This window comes from Magnolia sinica, chromosome 4, assembly GCF_029962835.1.
Source record: "Magnolia sinica isolate HGM2019 chromosome 4, MsV1, whole genome shotgun sequence".
NCBI classification, from domain to species: Eukaryota; Viridiplantae; Streptophyta; class Magnoliopsida; order Magnoliales; family Magnoliaceae; genus Magnolia; species Magnolia sinica.
This window is the reverse complement of record NC_080576.1, coordinates 113,876,815-113,894,161: the sequence shown is the minus strand read 5'-3', so window position 1 is coordinate 113,894,161 and position 17,347 is coordinate 113,876,815. Positions and strand designations below refer to the sequence as shown.

At 39.8% G+C, this 17,347-nt stretch overlaps 1 protein-coding gene across 1 annotated transcript; it reads right to left on the bottom strand.

The window, feature by feature from the left end:
* Positions 1 to 259: 259 nt before the first annotated feature.
* LOC131243937 (zinc finger CCCH domain-containing protein 40-like) lies at positions 260 to 14,530 on the bottom strand. Its single transcript, XM_058243574.1, has 4 exons — positions 14,155 to 14,530; positions 9,303 to 9,572; positions 2,871 to 3,094; positions 260 to 1,225 (listed from the first exon to the last, which is right to left on the bottom strand). Exons 1-4 carry the CDS (start codon positions 14,257 to 14,259, stop codon positions 409 to 411), a joined length of 1,416 nt encoding a protein of 471 aa, XP_058099557.1. The 5' UTR covers positions 14,260 to 14,530; the 3' UTR covers positions 260 to 408.
* Between the last annotated feature and the right edge of the window lie 2,817 nt (positions 14,531 to 17,347).

The following is a 17,347-nucleotide window of genomic DNA, read 5'->3' as shown; positions in this document are numbered from 1 at the left end:
TAAGATTGTTAGAAAAAGCATATTTACAAAGTAGCCCATTAACTGTGCCTCGGAAGCATCGATCAGATGTTAAGATGGTCAGATCAGCGTGGTATTTGCAAGTCGGAACCCATTGAGCAGTCTAAATCAAAGGATTGGACTGTCTACGTGTCCCAATGCAACTACGAGTTGCTACAACTTGCAGTGTCTCATCAAATGGATTGCATTCATCTCACCCATACCAAAAATTCCAAAACAAGGGCAAGACTGGAAAGAAGAAGAAGAAGAAACAATACTGAGTTTAATTATCTTGAGCAAAGAGCCATGAGCAATTTTAGGCCAAGAAAATCAAGAAAACAAATTCCAAGGCTAACTTAATCAGATGACCCAATTCTTGTATTTAGAAAGGATTAAAAATAAAAACAAAAATTACTGTGCGGAGCCTGGTGGGGCCGGGGGATACTGATGTTGCATTGCCGGAGGGACGGGAGGTGGGGCTGCTGCTGTGGAAGGATACGGTGGATGAAATGGCTGATAGGTCGGCGGCGGAGGTGGGTGCATATACCCATAAGGCGGATAGTACGGTGGATACTGACCCTGCTGAGGTGGCAGCAGGCCCTGATAAGCAAAATGCCCTTGCGGCGGCGGCGGCAGCTGCTTCTCCAGGCCTGCTTTGGCATCACCGGACCCACTCGCTTCTTGGGATGGTACAAGAGCACCCATCCTCTGAGGATCCATTGACGGATATAAATTCCGCTCTGGTGGGGCTGGCGGTGGGATGTTGAAGTAGTGAAGTGGTGGTTGGTCCTGTGTCCCCGGCGGTTGGAGCTGTTGATTCTGCTGCTGCGATATGACGGACCTCGGCAGCATCCCTCCATGGGCCACCACCCCTTGCCTCGTGGACTCGTCGTCTTGGTTCTCAGATTCCAGCTTTGAAGCCTGAGGCTTTCCCCACATGAGCTTCAATCGCAGACCCTTTATGACGAGCTTGTTCGAGAGCTCTTCTGCCGCTTTCTCGGCCCCTTCTCTGGTTGTGTACGTAACAAATGCACACGCACGCTGAAGCACCATGCGTACAGATTCGATCTCACCGTGGGAGTAGAAGTGGTCCCTCAGGTCCTGTTCCGTGACTCTCGCATCGAGCCCACCAACGTACAAGGTCTTTATGCTCTCGTCATCGGGGGCGACAAGTGATGGCATGTCACCTGCCTTGTTCAGTAATTTCAGTGCAACAGGATCGTTGACTCTGCAGGAATGATAAGCCATTTGAGAGAAAAAGGAATAGAGGTGGAAAATCAAAACTTACATACAGTTTAAAGCCCAAAATGATCAGAAACTGATCTTTAGTCTGTGTATTGACTGTGATTTCCCCAAGAAAATCAGGACATTCATATGATGCTGATTGTGCCTGGCATCAGTCTCAAGATGTAATTTTGAGGGGAAAGCACTGGAAGATTGCGAATGTTTGGAAATCTTGCCATGGGAGAAATTTTCTCGAATGATGTGATTTTAAAAGAAACTGATAACAAATGTGTCAAGCAAGGGGCCTGCCAGAATCAGGATTTTATTAAAATACCAATTTCCACAGATCACTTTCAAACAATGCTGTATATTTCAGAGTTAAACTCGGCAGATTTCTGTAATCTGAGCTTGGACTGAATCAAGTGAATCCAAGTCGATCAATAATGACCTAAACATTGGTTTCAGTTGGTTTGCATTAGACCAGAACATGGATAGGAGCATGCATCCAGAGATGCATGATCAAGGTCCTCACCCATTTGGAGCATGTCCAAATGCCTCGTTATGAGTGGTGATACGTGATCAATTGCAGATTTCTGATTATAATGCAGCAAATAACATGTTGGAGAGGACTGTATGCATGGAGAATCAGTGCACATGTATCTCCCGACATCCAAACATCACTGGTTTGAATCTTAACATGCATTTCAAAATGGACTTCTGAAACCAAGTATTTTGAAATTCTTATAGATTCCTGCCAACTGTCATTGAATGGCGATGGATTATTACTCAAAGAGACATCTAGCATAAATATCTTTTTTCTTTTTCTTTTTTTAAAAATGTTTGGTAATAATTTAGTAAATGACTATAGCATGAATGGCTCCTCCAGAAAAGTAGGCTACTTGCGCAATGCTTTCTGAAATTTGATTTATGAACTAAAGATGCAGGATTATAGCCAAAATTCTAAATCTTGTGGGGCTCGAGTTTATGAAAGAGAGATGTAACAGACTGGGAAATCCAATGCTGATGATCTTTGATCTAATCATAAGAGGAAAAGACGGATGGGGTTTTTTTTTTTTTTGGGGGGGGGGGGGTGGGTGGGGGTGGGCTGCAAATAGAGAGGAAAAGGGTGGGGGGTGGACAGTTTCCGTTTCTCAAATAGGTTTAACTTCAAATGAGCTTATAATTCACTTCATGAGTATAATTCAATCAGTTGGGCAGGGGAAAAGAACGAGATGAGAAACCAGGTAAAACCAGATGCATTTTTCAAGTTCATCAGTATTTTATCAGTTTCCATAATATATTTTGTAACAGACAGTCCAACAATCCATTGTTAAGTAATATGAATACGTTGCATAACAACCATACTTCAACTATATTCTATGATCCTAAAGCGATGAAGGTGGCCATATCTGTGGATAGGAAAATCATCATCATCATCATAGCACTGATACTCAGTGAATAGTATGACCCTCAGGCATCGTCTGTGATTATAGGTTTACAAACATGCCGAGTGTAGAGATTGAACAAAAGGCAACAACACTTGGTGAAATTATGAAATAAAAATGCAAAAATAACACTATCAACATGTTAAAAGAAAAAGATGAAACCGCAGTCAGGTGGGCTTCGTAATAATAGACAGAATTACATACCCGTAGTAACGATCTTTTATATTTTGCTGAGATAACTCCCCTGTAATAGGCATTTCATGCCGATAAGGACACTCTGCACCTCTTGTGCATTCACCACGCACATAGAAACTGCAAACATGTGCTCGGTTCCTTTTGTAATAGGGTGTTGTCCTTTGTAGCTTCAAGATAGTGTCATTTGGGCGTGCCTTTCCATACGAAGATTCATAATCTATGCCAGCTCTGGCCTGTAAAAGACAGTAGAAAAGAAAGAGTATGAAGGAAATTACACAAGCCATGAAAATTGGCTACCGAAAGCGCATGTGATGAAAATGTACATCTCAATGAGAAATGATCACCAACAAACCCAAGCACACAAGGTATCATGCAAACCCATCTTTCTGGCCAATTTGTCGCATTTGCAGCACATCCAAGCCATGAAATAGGTCACACTCACTAAGAAGTCCTAGCAGGAAAGTCAGGCTGATCCTCTGAATTGGTGGGAACATGTTACTCTTGAGTCAGATCATTGGATGTCCATCATTTTTATCACTGTGAAGGGTAACCTGCCTGATCTGTGGACCAGCCTGACTTTCGAAAAGGGCAATCTTCACATTGGGGCCCACTTTTTATGGACTAGCATGTTCTACGCATGTGACATATTGGCAGGAAAGACAAGGTTGTATGCCGGAGTAGCATGATTGCAGTAGGTAATCATCTCTATCTATCTTAACATCTTACCAGGGCATAGAAACTACTTGCCACTCATAAGCAAGGATTAAAATATTGGTTTATGTTCCTGCAGCTGGTGGCCCAAAAGTAAATACAAATAGGGGGATATTGGTGCCCATATTGTTCAGACCAGTATGAATTTTTCTGAGTTAAAATTTATAAATTTAAAAAAAAAAAAAGAAAAAAGAAGAAGAAGAAAATAGCATACAAGGGGAAAATGACAATTTTGTTATCCATTTTGTATTTTCAGAATGTCTTATGCACGTGCTTCACTTTGTGGTATAATTGTCACTGTTTGTTTGTCTAGTGTTGAATGAAGACCTCTGGAATTTCCAATCACCACACCTCGCAGTTCTAGACTTGGAATCCATGGAGGGTTGAGGGATTTCGACTAAAGAGTTTCGAGTGAATCAGGGGTGACTGAATAGCCGCAAACATAAATAAGTGCATACTTACATAAATCTAAAGCTTAGTTACATAGAACTATAAATCAAACATAACAACAGTGCATAACCAAAGTAAAATAGTTAACAAATGAAAAAAGAAAAAACCAACATAAGTAAACAAAAATTGTGAAAATCATGTAGAAGTAAGCATATCATTAAATAACACGATTTGCCAGTTAACAGCTTATTATGTTGGAATCCATGAAAATCTCACAAGGTCAAATGAAACCCAAAGATTTCCCCTAATTGGTGCTTAAAACTTCAATTCATTCAAATAGGCTTTGATTCATTCACGTATTTCTTATTCAAATCTAGTAGATGTAGTCACAAACCGCGAAGCTCCATTCCCCCAATATAAAAAGAGATAAAAGAAAAACAGCAAGAAATTAAAGAGAAAAGGAGCTTTCGGTGTCCATATCAGTCCATTTAGTGTAAAACTTGGGGTTCCCCAATTCATCTGTACACATCATATCAACAACCGTCAAATACACATACACAATAGGTATAAGGAAACATGATATGTATTCTCAAATATTTAGAAGCATGCTCATAAAGTTATATATGCATGCAAAAGCTTAAGATACCCAAAACTTTTGACGGCTAAACTATTCCCTAAACAATTCAAATCAACCATCTCATCCATAAACTTCACACATGTTATAACGACTAACAGTCGGAAAGGTAACTCAACTCTGAGATCCACAGTGAATGGATTAGAAAAGTCACTCTCCACAACAAAACAATATGATAGAGCCAGTAGAACAATATGGTAGAAGCCCTCTCTCCATCATACACATGGCAGGGTCACAGTGGTATGTATGATCATTCAGGATTGTCAATCTAGTATATCCTACCATATAGGTAGCCAGAGGTCGAAATCCACAGAGACTGGGTGATCCTTGTAATTTTATCAGCAGCTTCCAAATTGATGGAGGAAACACAATTGGCTAATGGTCAATGTTCAGTAGGGAGAAGTGCAAAATTGGTGGTAAGATCTCTTTCATTTTTAAACCATGGATCAACAACAGCAAGGTCCACAACTCCAAAAGCCCCAATTCATACATACCCAAGCCATGTGCATGGTGGAGTGAGATATCAAGTATCAACCACATTCTTGTTCTAGCTGAGGAACATTTGGCCACAATCTTTCATGATGCAAGTGTAAGAATCAATGATAGACAAGTGTGTGTTTTGTGTGCGAAAGCTGAGGAACATTTAGACGCAATCTTTCATGATGCAAGTGTAAGAATCAACAATGTGTGTGTAAAAGCTGAGGACCATTTGGCCGCAATCTTTCATCATGCAAGTGTAAGAATCAACAATAGACATGTGCGTGCATGCGTGTGTGCGTGTGTTTTTTGAAGTATTCCAAAGTTTATTCAATGAGCAAAAGCTTACAGAGATGACCAGCTGTCATTCCGAAGACTACAAAGAAATTACAGACATACTAAATTTACCCGGATTAGTGTATATATATAACAGAGAATTGCAGGGATTAGCAATCCTGACATTCTAAACAAAATACGGCGGATCCTCACATGAATCCTTCTTATTAATTGCAGTGGTTTGTGCAAAATGAACTAACGGGAATTAATGTACCAGATTCTTGAAGCCAGAGTTCATAAACAGAAGAGGATAACCATGTGGAATTGCACCACGTGATGCATGCCAGAGTTGCAACAACAAGTTTCTAGGGCACCACACCAGGAGGAGAAATCCAAATGTAGTTAATCAAAAGGGACTACGGGAGTAATTTTTATTTCAAAATATAGTCCTCTAAAATTTTTATTGCAAAATATCATGTAGTCCGTCTTCTACACATTACAAATGAACCTATTTACAGGCTGGATTACTAGAGATGAAGATAAGACTCAAACTCTATCTAATCAGCAGACAAGACTCATCTCTTGATTGAATGGGCTTCTTCTTTAGCTTCTATGCAGGATTGTAATTTTCCCTTTTTAGGAGCCTAACTGGCTAGCCATCTCGGCCGCCCAGTCTCCTCTCTTTTGTTCTCCTCTTTTCCTTTAATGCAATCTAGTTACCTTTCAAAAAAAAAAAAAAAAACTTAATATAATCCAAATTCAACTACCCAGCAACTTCCTTCTTTGTGTGTGTGTGTGTGTTTTTTTTTTTTTTTTTGGTGGGGGCAGCAAGTATGAAACTGTATCCTGTATAAATTCACATACACGATGTATTTTAACAGACTCCATCTCACACATAGATCAAATGCATCCTCTGTTACACAAATGTGTTCTATGATGCATGGCTTGGATGCATCAGTGTGTGAGTATAGGCATTCCACCATGCTCAAGCTAAAGGTTTTGTAGGAGTGATAGAGTGGATATCAGCCAGGTCTTACAAGTACGGTCCAACAGTTGATTTCTTCAAGGGGTAGACTACCCTAGCCATGCATGACAAGGTTTTGGTGGTTACAGCTCTCACTGGAGAGGTATCTTACTTCAGTATTAACATCAAGACTTTTGTTCCAACAGTGAAAATGGGGCATTTACAGCTACATCCTCAATTTAATGAAAATGACCACGAGTGATGTTGAGATGAGTGTACCATGCAACTAGATTAGGAGATAAACTAATTGCATAAAAAGGAATTAGTATACCTTATTTCTGAAGTCAAAGTTAATAAAAAGAAGAGAATAGCTCCTCAAGAGGCTTGATGGAGTCACACCAACAAGTTTGTAAGACATCAAAAGAGGGTAATTTTTATTTCAAAAGATCATGTAGTCATTGTACAAATGAGAGTATTGGAGTGCTAGAGATGACGATAAGATCCAAACTCCATCTAATCAAATATTCAACAATTAATCAAATTCAAATAACCATGCGAATGGAATTGTATAACTGTATACATTCACACGCATATTTGGACAGAAGCTGATATCTAAGACTCCTCATGGCACGTATGGTAGAATGGGGCCTGCCTTCAAGTCCTCTGATACAGCAGTGCATCCCTCTTCCAAGATTAATGGCTAGGGTGCATCAGTGTGCCAGACAAGGCATTCTACAATGCTCGGGCTAAAGGTTTGTCGTTTGTACAGTATTATTTGGGTTTTCGATTTGTGCAAGTGGGACCCACGAGTCAGCGATCAAATGTTTAATTGTGGGCCTCACTATGGATGGTTCGTTCACCAAAGATGCACACTGAAAGCAGCCAAATTCAAAGATCCTGCATGTAGAATATTTGACCTTTTTATTGAATGTAGACTGATGTGGTAATTTCTTTCTTAACCATCTATCGATTGGCCACCAAATGAAGCAATAGGATTTTTTTTTTTTTCCATCTTGGAGCCTTTTTGGAATAAATGCAATTTTTTTTGAGACGACAGAGTAGTCATAATTAATATATATATATAAAATAGCGGACAAAGACAATAAACATATAGTAAAAACTTAAAAGTTTCATCAATAAAAGATATTCAAAGTTTTAATCTAAAAAAATAAATAAATTTAAAGTTTCAAAGATTTACTAAATTAGAGATTTAGAAACAATAAGAAACATAATGGTTATAACTTTTTTTGTGAGCGTGGTTTTGCATTTTAAGACCAATTATGTAGAAATTAAGTTGTTTTATGTTTTAAATTCAAAGTTTTTCAATCTTTCTTTAATACAAGGAATCATATTAAGAATTATTTGGTGACTCCTGGTGTTCAAGTATCTAGACAAATGGATTCAGCTGGAAGAAAAATCTGGGTGTTTCAGATACACGAGCCAATGTAAGATTCCTCCACAACACAGTGTACATCTGCTGCTTAAAGGAGACCAAGTACTATAGCATTACGGTAAAGTATTATCTTAGCTGCTTGACTACTAGACACCAATGACCATCCCATATACAGGTCTGTAACAAGCATCCAATGGAACTTAGGTGCAGTAGCTAGAGGCCATTTGATCATGCAACTCCTCTGCCCCACAGTCAAGACAATTGGCTAAATCCCATGTAACCATTTCATGGAAGGAGCGGATTGCGTAGTAAGTAACTCAGTTAGCGTACTGAGTAAACCCTGTGAGGTCCACCATGATCTATGTATTTTATTCACTCCATCCATCCATTTTGCCAGATATTTTTATGGCTTGAGCCAAAAAAATGAAGCATATCCAATGTTCCAATGGACCACACCACAGGAAACAGTTGAATTGAACTTCTACTGTTGAAAATTTCATAGGGGCCACAGAAGTTTTGGATCAAGCTTATATTTGTGTTTTCCATTCATCCATGTCTGTATGATCTTATTAACAGGTTGGATGACAAATAAACATCACTGTTGGGCCTAGCATGGTTTCAACGGTGGAAATCATTATTCCCACTGTTTCCTGTGGTATGCTCCTCTTGATCTTTGGATACGCTTCAATTTTGGGCTCAACCCCTTAAATTAGATGGAAAACTGGATAGATGGCGTGGATAGACCACATACATTCAAGGTGGGCCCAACTGAGTTTACTCAGTACGATAAGAGCGTACTGAGTAACTCAGTACGCAATCCTATTTCTTCATGGAAGTTCATTGGTATCTTCTTTATGTAAAGCAAATCAACTTCAACTCTTAAATAACCCACGTCACTTCTGGTTCTACTGTAACAAAAGATACCCTTTCATGTGGAAAAGATGAACATCAACAATGGTGATAAAACATCTGAATAGTGGCGAATATCATGTTCATTCGCAACAGAAACTGGCACGTCCTTTTGCAGTCAGTATGAAAGTTGGCTGATGATCTCCATATGCCTTATCCCAACGTGATAGCATGGCCTATCAAACCTTTCATTCCTAATCATTTCTGGTTGAACCACCCTCTGATCCTTCCCCACCTTCTTCCCTCGTATCATTCTTTCTGGTATTGGGTAAAGGAATGGTGTTTTTTGGTGAGGGGGGTCGCTTTCTTACACCTGCCTTAACTGGCCTAGGGCATACTGACGGTATCAGTAGTCATATCTGTTTTGAAAGGGAGATTTTTCTTTCAACAAAAGCTAAAGCCAGCAGAGGTGATCTCCTTAATCAAGCTTATTAGTTGTTGTCTACCTTAGCCTTATTGTCAAGCAAACCAATGTTGCAAAGATAGGTCATGCCAAACCCAATGTAAGCTATGAGCCAGCATAGCCTATGGTAAAAGAAATTTTGAAACAGAGCAGAAGGCATGAAAACAGCTTCAAGAGGTTTAGTGTTGCAACACGAGAAACAGTCACATGATATTGGCAATAAGATAAAAAGAGGACATGCATTAAAGAAAGGATTCATTAATAGTCATAAGGTATTGACATACCCTCCGGTCATGCTCCTCTGCAAAGTACTCCCTATTCACATCGCTTTTTGGAATAGCATCGTTTGAATTTATGGCAAGAGCGGTATCTCGAACCTGAACGGGCAAGCCATACTCAAGATCTAGCAGGCAAACTTGGCAAACATTTTTCAGCTTGCTGCATGTCTGGCAAACCTCTGTCTTTTTAAACCTCGCATCACGACCTGGCCTCCATCTAAAAACTGTGAATGGTCTGGTACAAATTTTGCATTCCTTGTCAAAGTCTGCCTTTGTCTGCAAAAATAGTGAAGGGTTATCACCAAATACCAACCAATCTTCATTGAGTTTTGTACTACAACAGTTTATGAACAGTAAATGGCATATAAATAGTAAACAGAACCTACAAGGCACATAGCAGCTCTTTAAGTATAAGCCAACGCAATATAACCTCAATAATCAAGACAAAATCATCTATAACTTCTACTCATAATTCATGTTGGTAGCTACTTCTGGACTTTTAACTTGCAATTCAAGATTTTATTCAAAACCAAATAAAGAAACAGAAATTTAAATAATAATAATAATAATAATAATAATAATAATAAAGAAAGGGAGGATGAGGGAAGATGAGAGATTATCCCTTGGCCTCCTACCCAGGTCATAAAACATGAGATATCAAGAGATCCAAAATATCCAGCACGTTACAGCTCTTAAAACGCACATTCCCTAATGCCCAAAATATGATTATCCTCCTTGCTTTCTAGAAGACCATCTCCACAGTAGCCAACTTATTGTTCGACATTCTATATTTGCACTCCTAGATGGACCAACAAACTGATGGTGTTACCAATTTTCATAGGATTCTCAATCTTTTGGTATGAAATCCCCATTGTCTAGATTGGATAAACTATTGCATCCGGTGTTTGAAATATCGGTATCGTGCTACGTATCGCATTCTTGGGATACGGATACGTATCGGTTATCGCATGGGATATATCGGTTGTATCGTGTAATGTATCATTGCTGTTGGAAACATGGGGAAACATTGGGAAATTGGTTGAATTTTTCAATGAAACTTTAATGATTGTTAAAAAAGACATCAATACACACTTATAAATCAAAACATTACAAAAAGCAAGTACACATAATAGGTTTTCTTTGTATGAGGTCCTAATCTATGTGTTGTCTAATTGAATTGATGCAAGTATATTCAATGTTTATTCATATAATTTATAAATGTAAGAAGACATGTGGAATCACAAGCAATACATTCAAAAGCAAAAGAATAATCACTAGCTTAGGTCACATATATGTTTAATTTGATGTTTGGACACAAAGATTGCAAACGATTTGGGAGAAATTTGGAAATTTTGAATTTTTTTTCGATTTCCGCAACTTGATCTATCTGCTCCAAATCTCGAAATCAAAGCTCCCAATCTATGAACATGAAAAATCATGGATTTGTAAAAATTCGACACCAATTTAACATGATTTACAGAAATTAAAACAATCGAAATTTGAAAATGCTCACCGGATCGAACATGTGGGATGTATCGCACTACTTGTGCGATTTGTATCGCACTGGTGGGATACAAGATATATCATGGGATATATCGGCCGATATCGTCGATATTTAAAACACTGATTGCATCCAATAATGCATTAGCTGCATTGCACCTTGAAAAGGCCGAGCATCTTAGCCTCATCGCACCTTGAAGAGGGCCAGCATCTTAGCCTCATTGCACCTTGAAGAGGGCTAGCATCTTCCACCAGATGGTAAATGCAAATTCACAACACAAGAAAAGGTGATTGGCGGATTTTTCATCCTTCAAGCATAGAGTTAACCCATTTGTAATCATCATGTCTTCGGAATATAGGCTACTGATTGTCAAGATTTTACAATTAGCAGCTAGCCATGCAAAGAAGATCATGCGATGGGGCTCAAGAATTACCACCATGTACAAGGGAGGCAGTTTTTTTATGGATCCCACCATTTTTTGGCAGCCTTAAAATGACTTTTGGGAGTCCTTCACAGACCTTTCGAACTTCCGCTTCCAACTATCAACTTGTTGTGGTTGGAAAGCAGAATTCTAAATGCATTCTTGAAGGAGGGAAAATTCCTCAAACCACCACACATAGATTCCTAAGGAAGTGAGGTGGCCATATTGCAGAATTCCCACCATATTTAGGCACTGGGAAATTTTTGCACCCTTGTTAGATGTGATTCTACAGTCTACACAGTCAAGCAAAATTACATGTGATCGATCTTCCCTTGTGCCAAGGGTCCTCCTAGAAGCAAGTCTGTGATCCATTACCCATTACATAGAATCACCACCAGAGAAGTCACCAATAACCCCTATCACAGCCTTCCAAATGTCTAAAGCTCTACAATATGAAGAACGCAGGGTGAACTGCCCTCCCTCTTGAATGCCATATCTGTTAATGACGATTTGCTTCCATTAAGTTCTCACCTTCAGATCCGAACCTAAATAACCGTTTACCCAAGAATGCACATTTCGTAACATCGACATCTTTTAGTCCCATTCCCACACTTATCTGTAAGGCATCCTTCTTTCTAACCGAGCAAATTGAATTTCTTTTTTCCTCACTCGTCCTACTCCATAAGATGTCTCTCTAAGGTTTTCTAATGCAATGGATGACTCTCATGGGCATTGAAATAGGGATATAAAATAGAGAAGTAAGTTTCAGAAAGCGTCTTAAACTAGTGTGACTTGTTCCCCTAAAGAAACATTTAATCTTCAATAACGAGAGTTTCCTTTCAATTCTTTCCATGACCATATCCCACAAGTGTTTCGCCAACTTGCCAAATACAAAGCAGCAAACCAGATCTGACAAAGGTAACCTACCCATTTTGCATCCAAAGACATTAGCTATGACATGTTCGCCTTCTTCATTCATTCGAATTGCGAATGTCTCTCCTTTTTGGATACTAATCTTGAGCCCGAGACCACCTCAAAGCATCTAAGTATCATATTCATATCTACGACTTGGTCTGCCTTTGCATCACACAAAAGCTAGGTTCATCTACATGACAGAGGAGAGATATTTTGAACCTTGCCTGCCAAGTAAAAGATCCACCTCAGTGGCCTTGGATTATCTTCTTCTTTTTTTCTCTCTTTCTTTTTTAGATCCATGAAAAAAATCCTATGAAGGTCCCATTGATTGTGACTAAATAACGTGTCAAGAAAAGACATAATGAAATAAAATTTCCCTAACCTTCAAAACATGTACAAGAGAGAGTACCAATCAACATACTTGACACTTGCTAATTGCCCATCAGCCTTATTACGAGAGACCAGTGAGTTAGGGAGAGTTGCAAGCCCAATAACAACCACATATTCAAGCTACAAGAGGCATTTAGTCTTGATAAATCATCGTGCAAGATACTAAAAAAAAAAAAAAAACCAACAAAACTGTTGGAGAAGGCTTTTAAATAGTTTACGTTGAACCTTCTTAGGCTTCAAATCATCGTCGTCGTCATCATCATCATCATCTAAATCTTATCCTAACTAATTAGAGTCAGTAGTTAGCTACATGAATCCTGTGTTGCCATTATACTTTGTCATGGACCATATCCTCAATTAAACCAAGGTCCTCAGGTCTTTTCTTACTAACTCCACCCACGTTCTTCTAGGCCTTGCACCCTTGCCTTTGCCCTTGCCCTACTAGAGCATTCAACTTGAACCAACTCACTCCTTAGGCTTCAAACAGTCCAGATTGAACCTTTTTCATCATCATCTGAGCCTTATCCCAATTAATTGGGGTCGGTTACTTGAGTCGTATTCCGCCATTCCACTCTATCAAGGGCTAGATCTTCAATTAGACCATAGATCATCAAATCTTTTCTAACTACCTCCATCCACATCCTTTCAAGCCATCCCCTTGCCCCCTCAAAGCCTTCAACTTATACACGCTCGACCTTTTTGATATAGGATATTGTAAAAGATGGACACACTAGCCCACTCACTCTCAAACCCTTAAAATATCCACAACGTCAATATGGATTTCACATGCAATTAAACCTAAGTCCCAAAAGATGCAATACCCTAAAATAAGCAAATGATAGGGTAGAGATGGAAGAACCACAATAAGGTAGCAGCCCCTCTCAATCATTCTCATAGCATGTTGGCAGTGGTATGTTGGGATGGGGAATTGTGGCCTTAACATAGATGGCTCACCATTCGAAGCTGATGATGACACCGTGTTACCGTATCTCATCCATGTGGATGGTTGAGATGAATCTCTACTTAAGATCAAACAAAGGCACATGGGCCATACTTCATGACAGAAGCTAGATAAATCAAACAACAATAGCTATGACATTTGCATATTTGTATTTTCACACTATACCACTTGAAGAATCACACTATCCCGCTCAACGAAATACTTGTAGATCGAACCAACAATGTTGCCGCATCCAAAACATGGCAATTCAGTCGCCTAACAAAAGGGTTAATATAGCCAAAGACCTGGTGGACCCCATCATGGCATGGTCCATGCTTAATATTTCCCCTGCCAGATTATCCTATCTATCGGACAAAAACAGGTAACCACGACCAATGGTCCGTATTTAACAGTCCCAATCACACAATTAGGATCATCCAATAGAAGAGATAATTCAGATATCTCCGATCCACCACCGAGGGTCCCACAGTACGAAAGATTCTTAACGCCATGTGATGGGCCATTACATACAGTTCATCTAGCCGACTGTCACAAATCATCAAAATTCCACTTAATCCATGTATCGACACACAAAAATGCATATGAAAGGGAAAAAAAACAAAATACATCGTATAGTATACATATTCAGAAAATAAAAACCCTAGAAAAGAAAGGGATTGTCATTTTTTACCATTCGAACATAGGGATTATCGCCAAGGCACGACTCGCAGATGATGGGGAAATCGGAACGCTCCCATCCGTCAGCTTCCAGATCCCTGAGCAGCCGATGCGCCATCTTGGCCCGTGTGTTCTACCCCTAGGGCGTACGTTAGTGGTAAGCCTTTCTTGGGACTTTTTTCCTTCTATAGATGGTGGTTTGAGAGGCGTACGTTTAAGTCGAGCTCGCCGCCTGTTTACGATGGAATCGCAAGGCAGTCCCGATAGGGAGAAGAAGGTCGGCGGTTTATCTTGGCTTTGATAATGCTACCGACGATGATTTGCGCGAATCGCTCCTTCATTCGTACACGTCCCGGTTTCCACCGGGGTGTGGCGACGCGCGTGAAGAAATTAGTGGAGGGAATAAGAAAATAAACGCACGGCACGGAGAGGCAATGAATTGCGTACTGATTAAATTCTGTAGGGCCCACCCGTGATGTGCGTATCTTATCCGCGCCGTCCATCCGTTTTCCAACTCATTTTAGTATGTGAGCCGAAAATTGAAGCATGTACGAAGCTCAGGTGGCCACACCACAATAAATGTCGGAGATAATAACGTCCACCGCCGAAACCTTTATTGGGCCCACAGAATGTTACCGAGACGGAAGCGGATTGCGGGGTAACTCACTACGCTTATAGTACCGAGTAAGCTCAGTGAGGTTCACATGATTTACATATTTTATCTACTCTGTCCATTTATTTTACCAGATAATTTTAAGGCATGAGCCCAAAAATTGAGCATATAAAATGTTTAAATGGACCACACCATAGGAAAAGGTTGACTTAAACATCTACGTTGAAATTTCTTTGGAGGGATATAAGTTTTGGATCAAGATTATGTTTGTTTTTTTCCCTGAATTCATGTCTGCGTGATCTTATGAACAGGTTGGATGATAAATAAACGTTACTTTGAGGCCTAAAAAAGTTTCAACAGGGAAAATCATTATCCCCACTGTTTCCTGTGATATGATCCACTTAATCTTTGGATATACTTCAATTTTAGGTTCAACTCCTTAAATTAGATGAAAAAGTGGTTGGATGGTGTGGATAAACCACATTCATTCAAGGTGGGCCCAACTGAGTTTACTCAGTACTATTAGGGCGTACTGAGCAATCCGTTTTCCATCTGGGGTGAGACATGGAATTGGATTGCGGACCGAGTTACTCAGTATGCTTTCGTGGTACCGAGTGAACTCAGTTGGGTCTACTGTGAATGTGTGTGGCTTATCTACACCGTCCATACGTTTTTACCAGCTGATTTCAGTGGTTGAGCCAAATTTTAAAGCATGCCCAAAGCTCAAGTGGACGAAACCATAGGAAACATTGGGAATAATTACTTTTACCATTGAAACCTTGTTAGGGCCCATAGTAAAGTTTATTTGTCATCCAACCTGTTCATAAGACCACACCGACATGGATGAAGGGAAACACAAATAAAAGATTGATCCAAAAGTTCTATGACCCCCAAGAAATTTTGGACGGTAGAATTTCAATTCACACTATTTCCAATGGTGAGGTCCACTTGAGGTACGGATGTACTTAGTTTTTGAGTTAGAGCCCTCAAATTATTTGTTAAAATTGATGGACGGATTAGATAAAATATGAAAATTATAGTAGACCCCACAGATTTTACTCAATATGCAGTCCGCCCCCGAGACACACGTATGAAGGGAAAAAATACAAATTTAATCTTGATCCAAAACTTCTATGATCCCTGATGCAGACTTTCAATTCACAGTGTTTTCTGTGGTATGGTCCACTTAAGCTTTGGATGTTCTCAGATAGTTAAGCGCCTGTTTGGGTGGTGGGATTATAAGGGATCAGGTGGGATGGGATTCAAAAATCATAATTATTACCCGTAGCAGGGATTGTCCCTGTTGCCATGTTGCCATGGGATAAGATGAATGCCCTGATTTGTTGGTAATATGGTAGTACATTGAATGGATATACCCACCATCATTTGAAATTATTGAGAGTAACACATGTGTTATATCTGAACCGCTCATTTGTTTTGTAACCTCATTTTATGGCATGGGCCTAAAAATGAGGTAGATCCAAAACTTATGTGGCCCCAAAGAAGTTTTCAACAGTAAGTATTCAATTCCCGTTGCTTTCTATGGCGAGGTCCACTTGAACTTTAAATTTACCTGATTTTTTGGCCTATGCTCTAAAATAATGTCGAAAAAATGGGTGGACGGTGTGGATATAGCCCACACATCATAGTGGGACCTACAAAACTTGCTAACATTGAGTGAAATAGGCACAGGACAAATACAATTTCATCTAATCTAATTCCAAGCTTCTATATTCTTCCCAAACATTGAGTGGAATTGGCACCGGATCAGATAAATCCCATCCCACTTGATCCCTTCTAATCCCACCGCCCAAAGGGAATCCCATCCCACCTAATCCCTTCTAATCCCACCGCCTGGGCGGTGGGATTAGAAGGGATTAGGTGGGATGGGATTCAAAAAACATAATTATTACCCGCAGGAGGGATTGTCCCTGTTGCCATGAGATAAGATGAATGCCACGATTTGTTAGTAATACGGTGGTACATTGAATGGATATACCCACCATCAATTGAAATTGCTGAGAGTAACACGTGTTATATCTGAATTGTTCATTTGTTTTGTAACCTCATTTTATGGCATGGGCCTAAAAATGAGGTAGATCCAAAACTTATGTGGCCTCAAAGAAGTTTTCAACAGTAAGTATTCAATTCCCGTTGCTTTCTATGGTGGGGTCCACTTGAACTTTAAATTTACCTGATTTTTTGGCCTATGCTCTAAAATAATCTCGACAAAATGGGTGGACAGTGTGGATATAGCCCACACATCATGGTGGGACCTACAAAACTTGCTAACATTGAGTGAAATGGGCACCGGACCCAACGCATGGCACAGGATCAGATGAATCCCATCCCACCTAATCCCTTCTAATCCCACCGCCCAAACACGCCGTAAGTGTATGGATAAGACATATACTTCACGATGGGCCACCGAGTACGCTGTAGCATGCTCAATGTATCGTACTGAACAAAGTCCTAATCCCGAAGGACGCAAGGTCGACCTCATATGAAGCTTAGCATGAGTTCGAGCTCTGTGGCCCCACAATGATGTATGAGGAGCATCCATCCCATTTTTCAGATGCACCGTTCTATGGTA

Excerpts from the sequence above, each read along its gene's own strand:
- LOC131243937 (XM_058243574.1), bottom strand. The coding sequence starts at position 14,259 with ATGGCGCATCGGCTGCTCAGGGATCTGGAAGCTGACGGATGGGAGCGT. Across the intron at positions 9,573-14,154 it reads ATAATCCCTATGTTCGAATG|ACAAAGGCAGACTTTGACAA; the intron begins GTAAAAAATGAC and ends CTATTTTTGCAG. Across the intron at positions 1,226-2,870 it reads ATAAAAGATCGTTACTACGG|AGTCAACGATCCTGTTGCAC; the intron begins GTATGTAATTCT and ends TCATTCCTGCAG.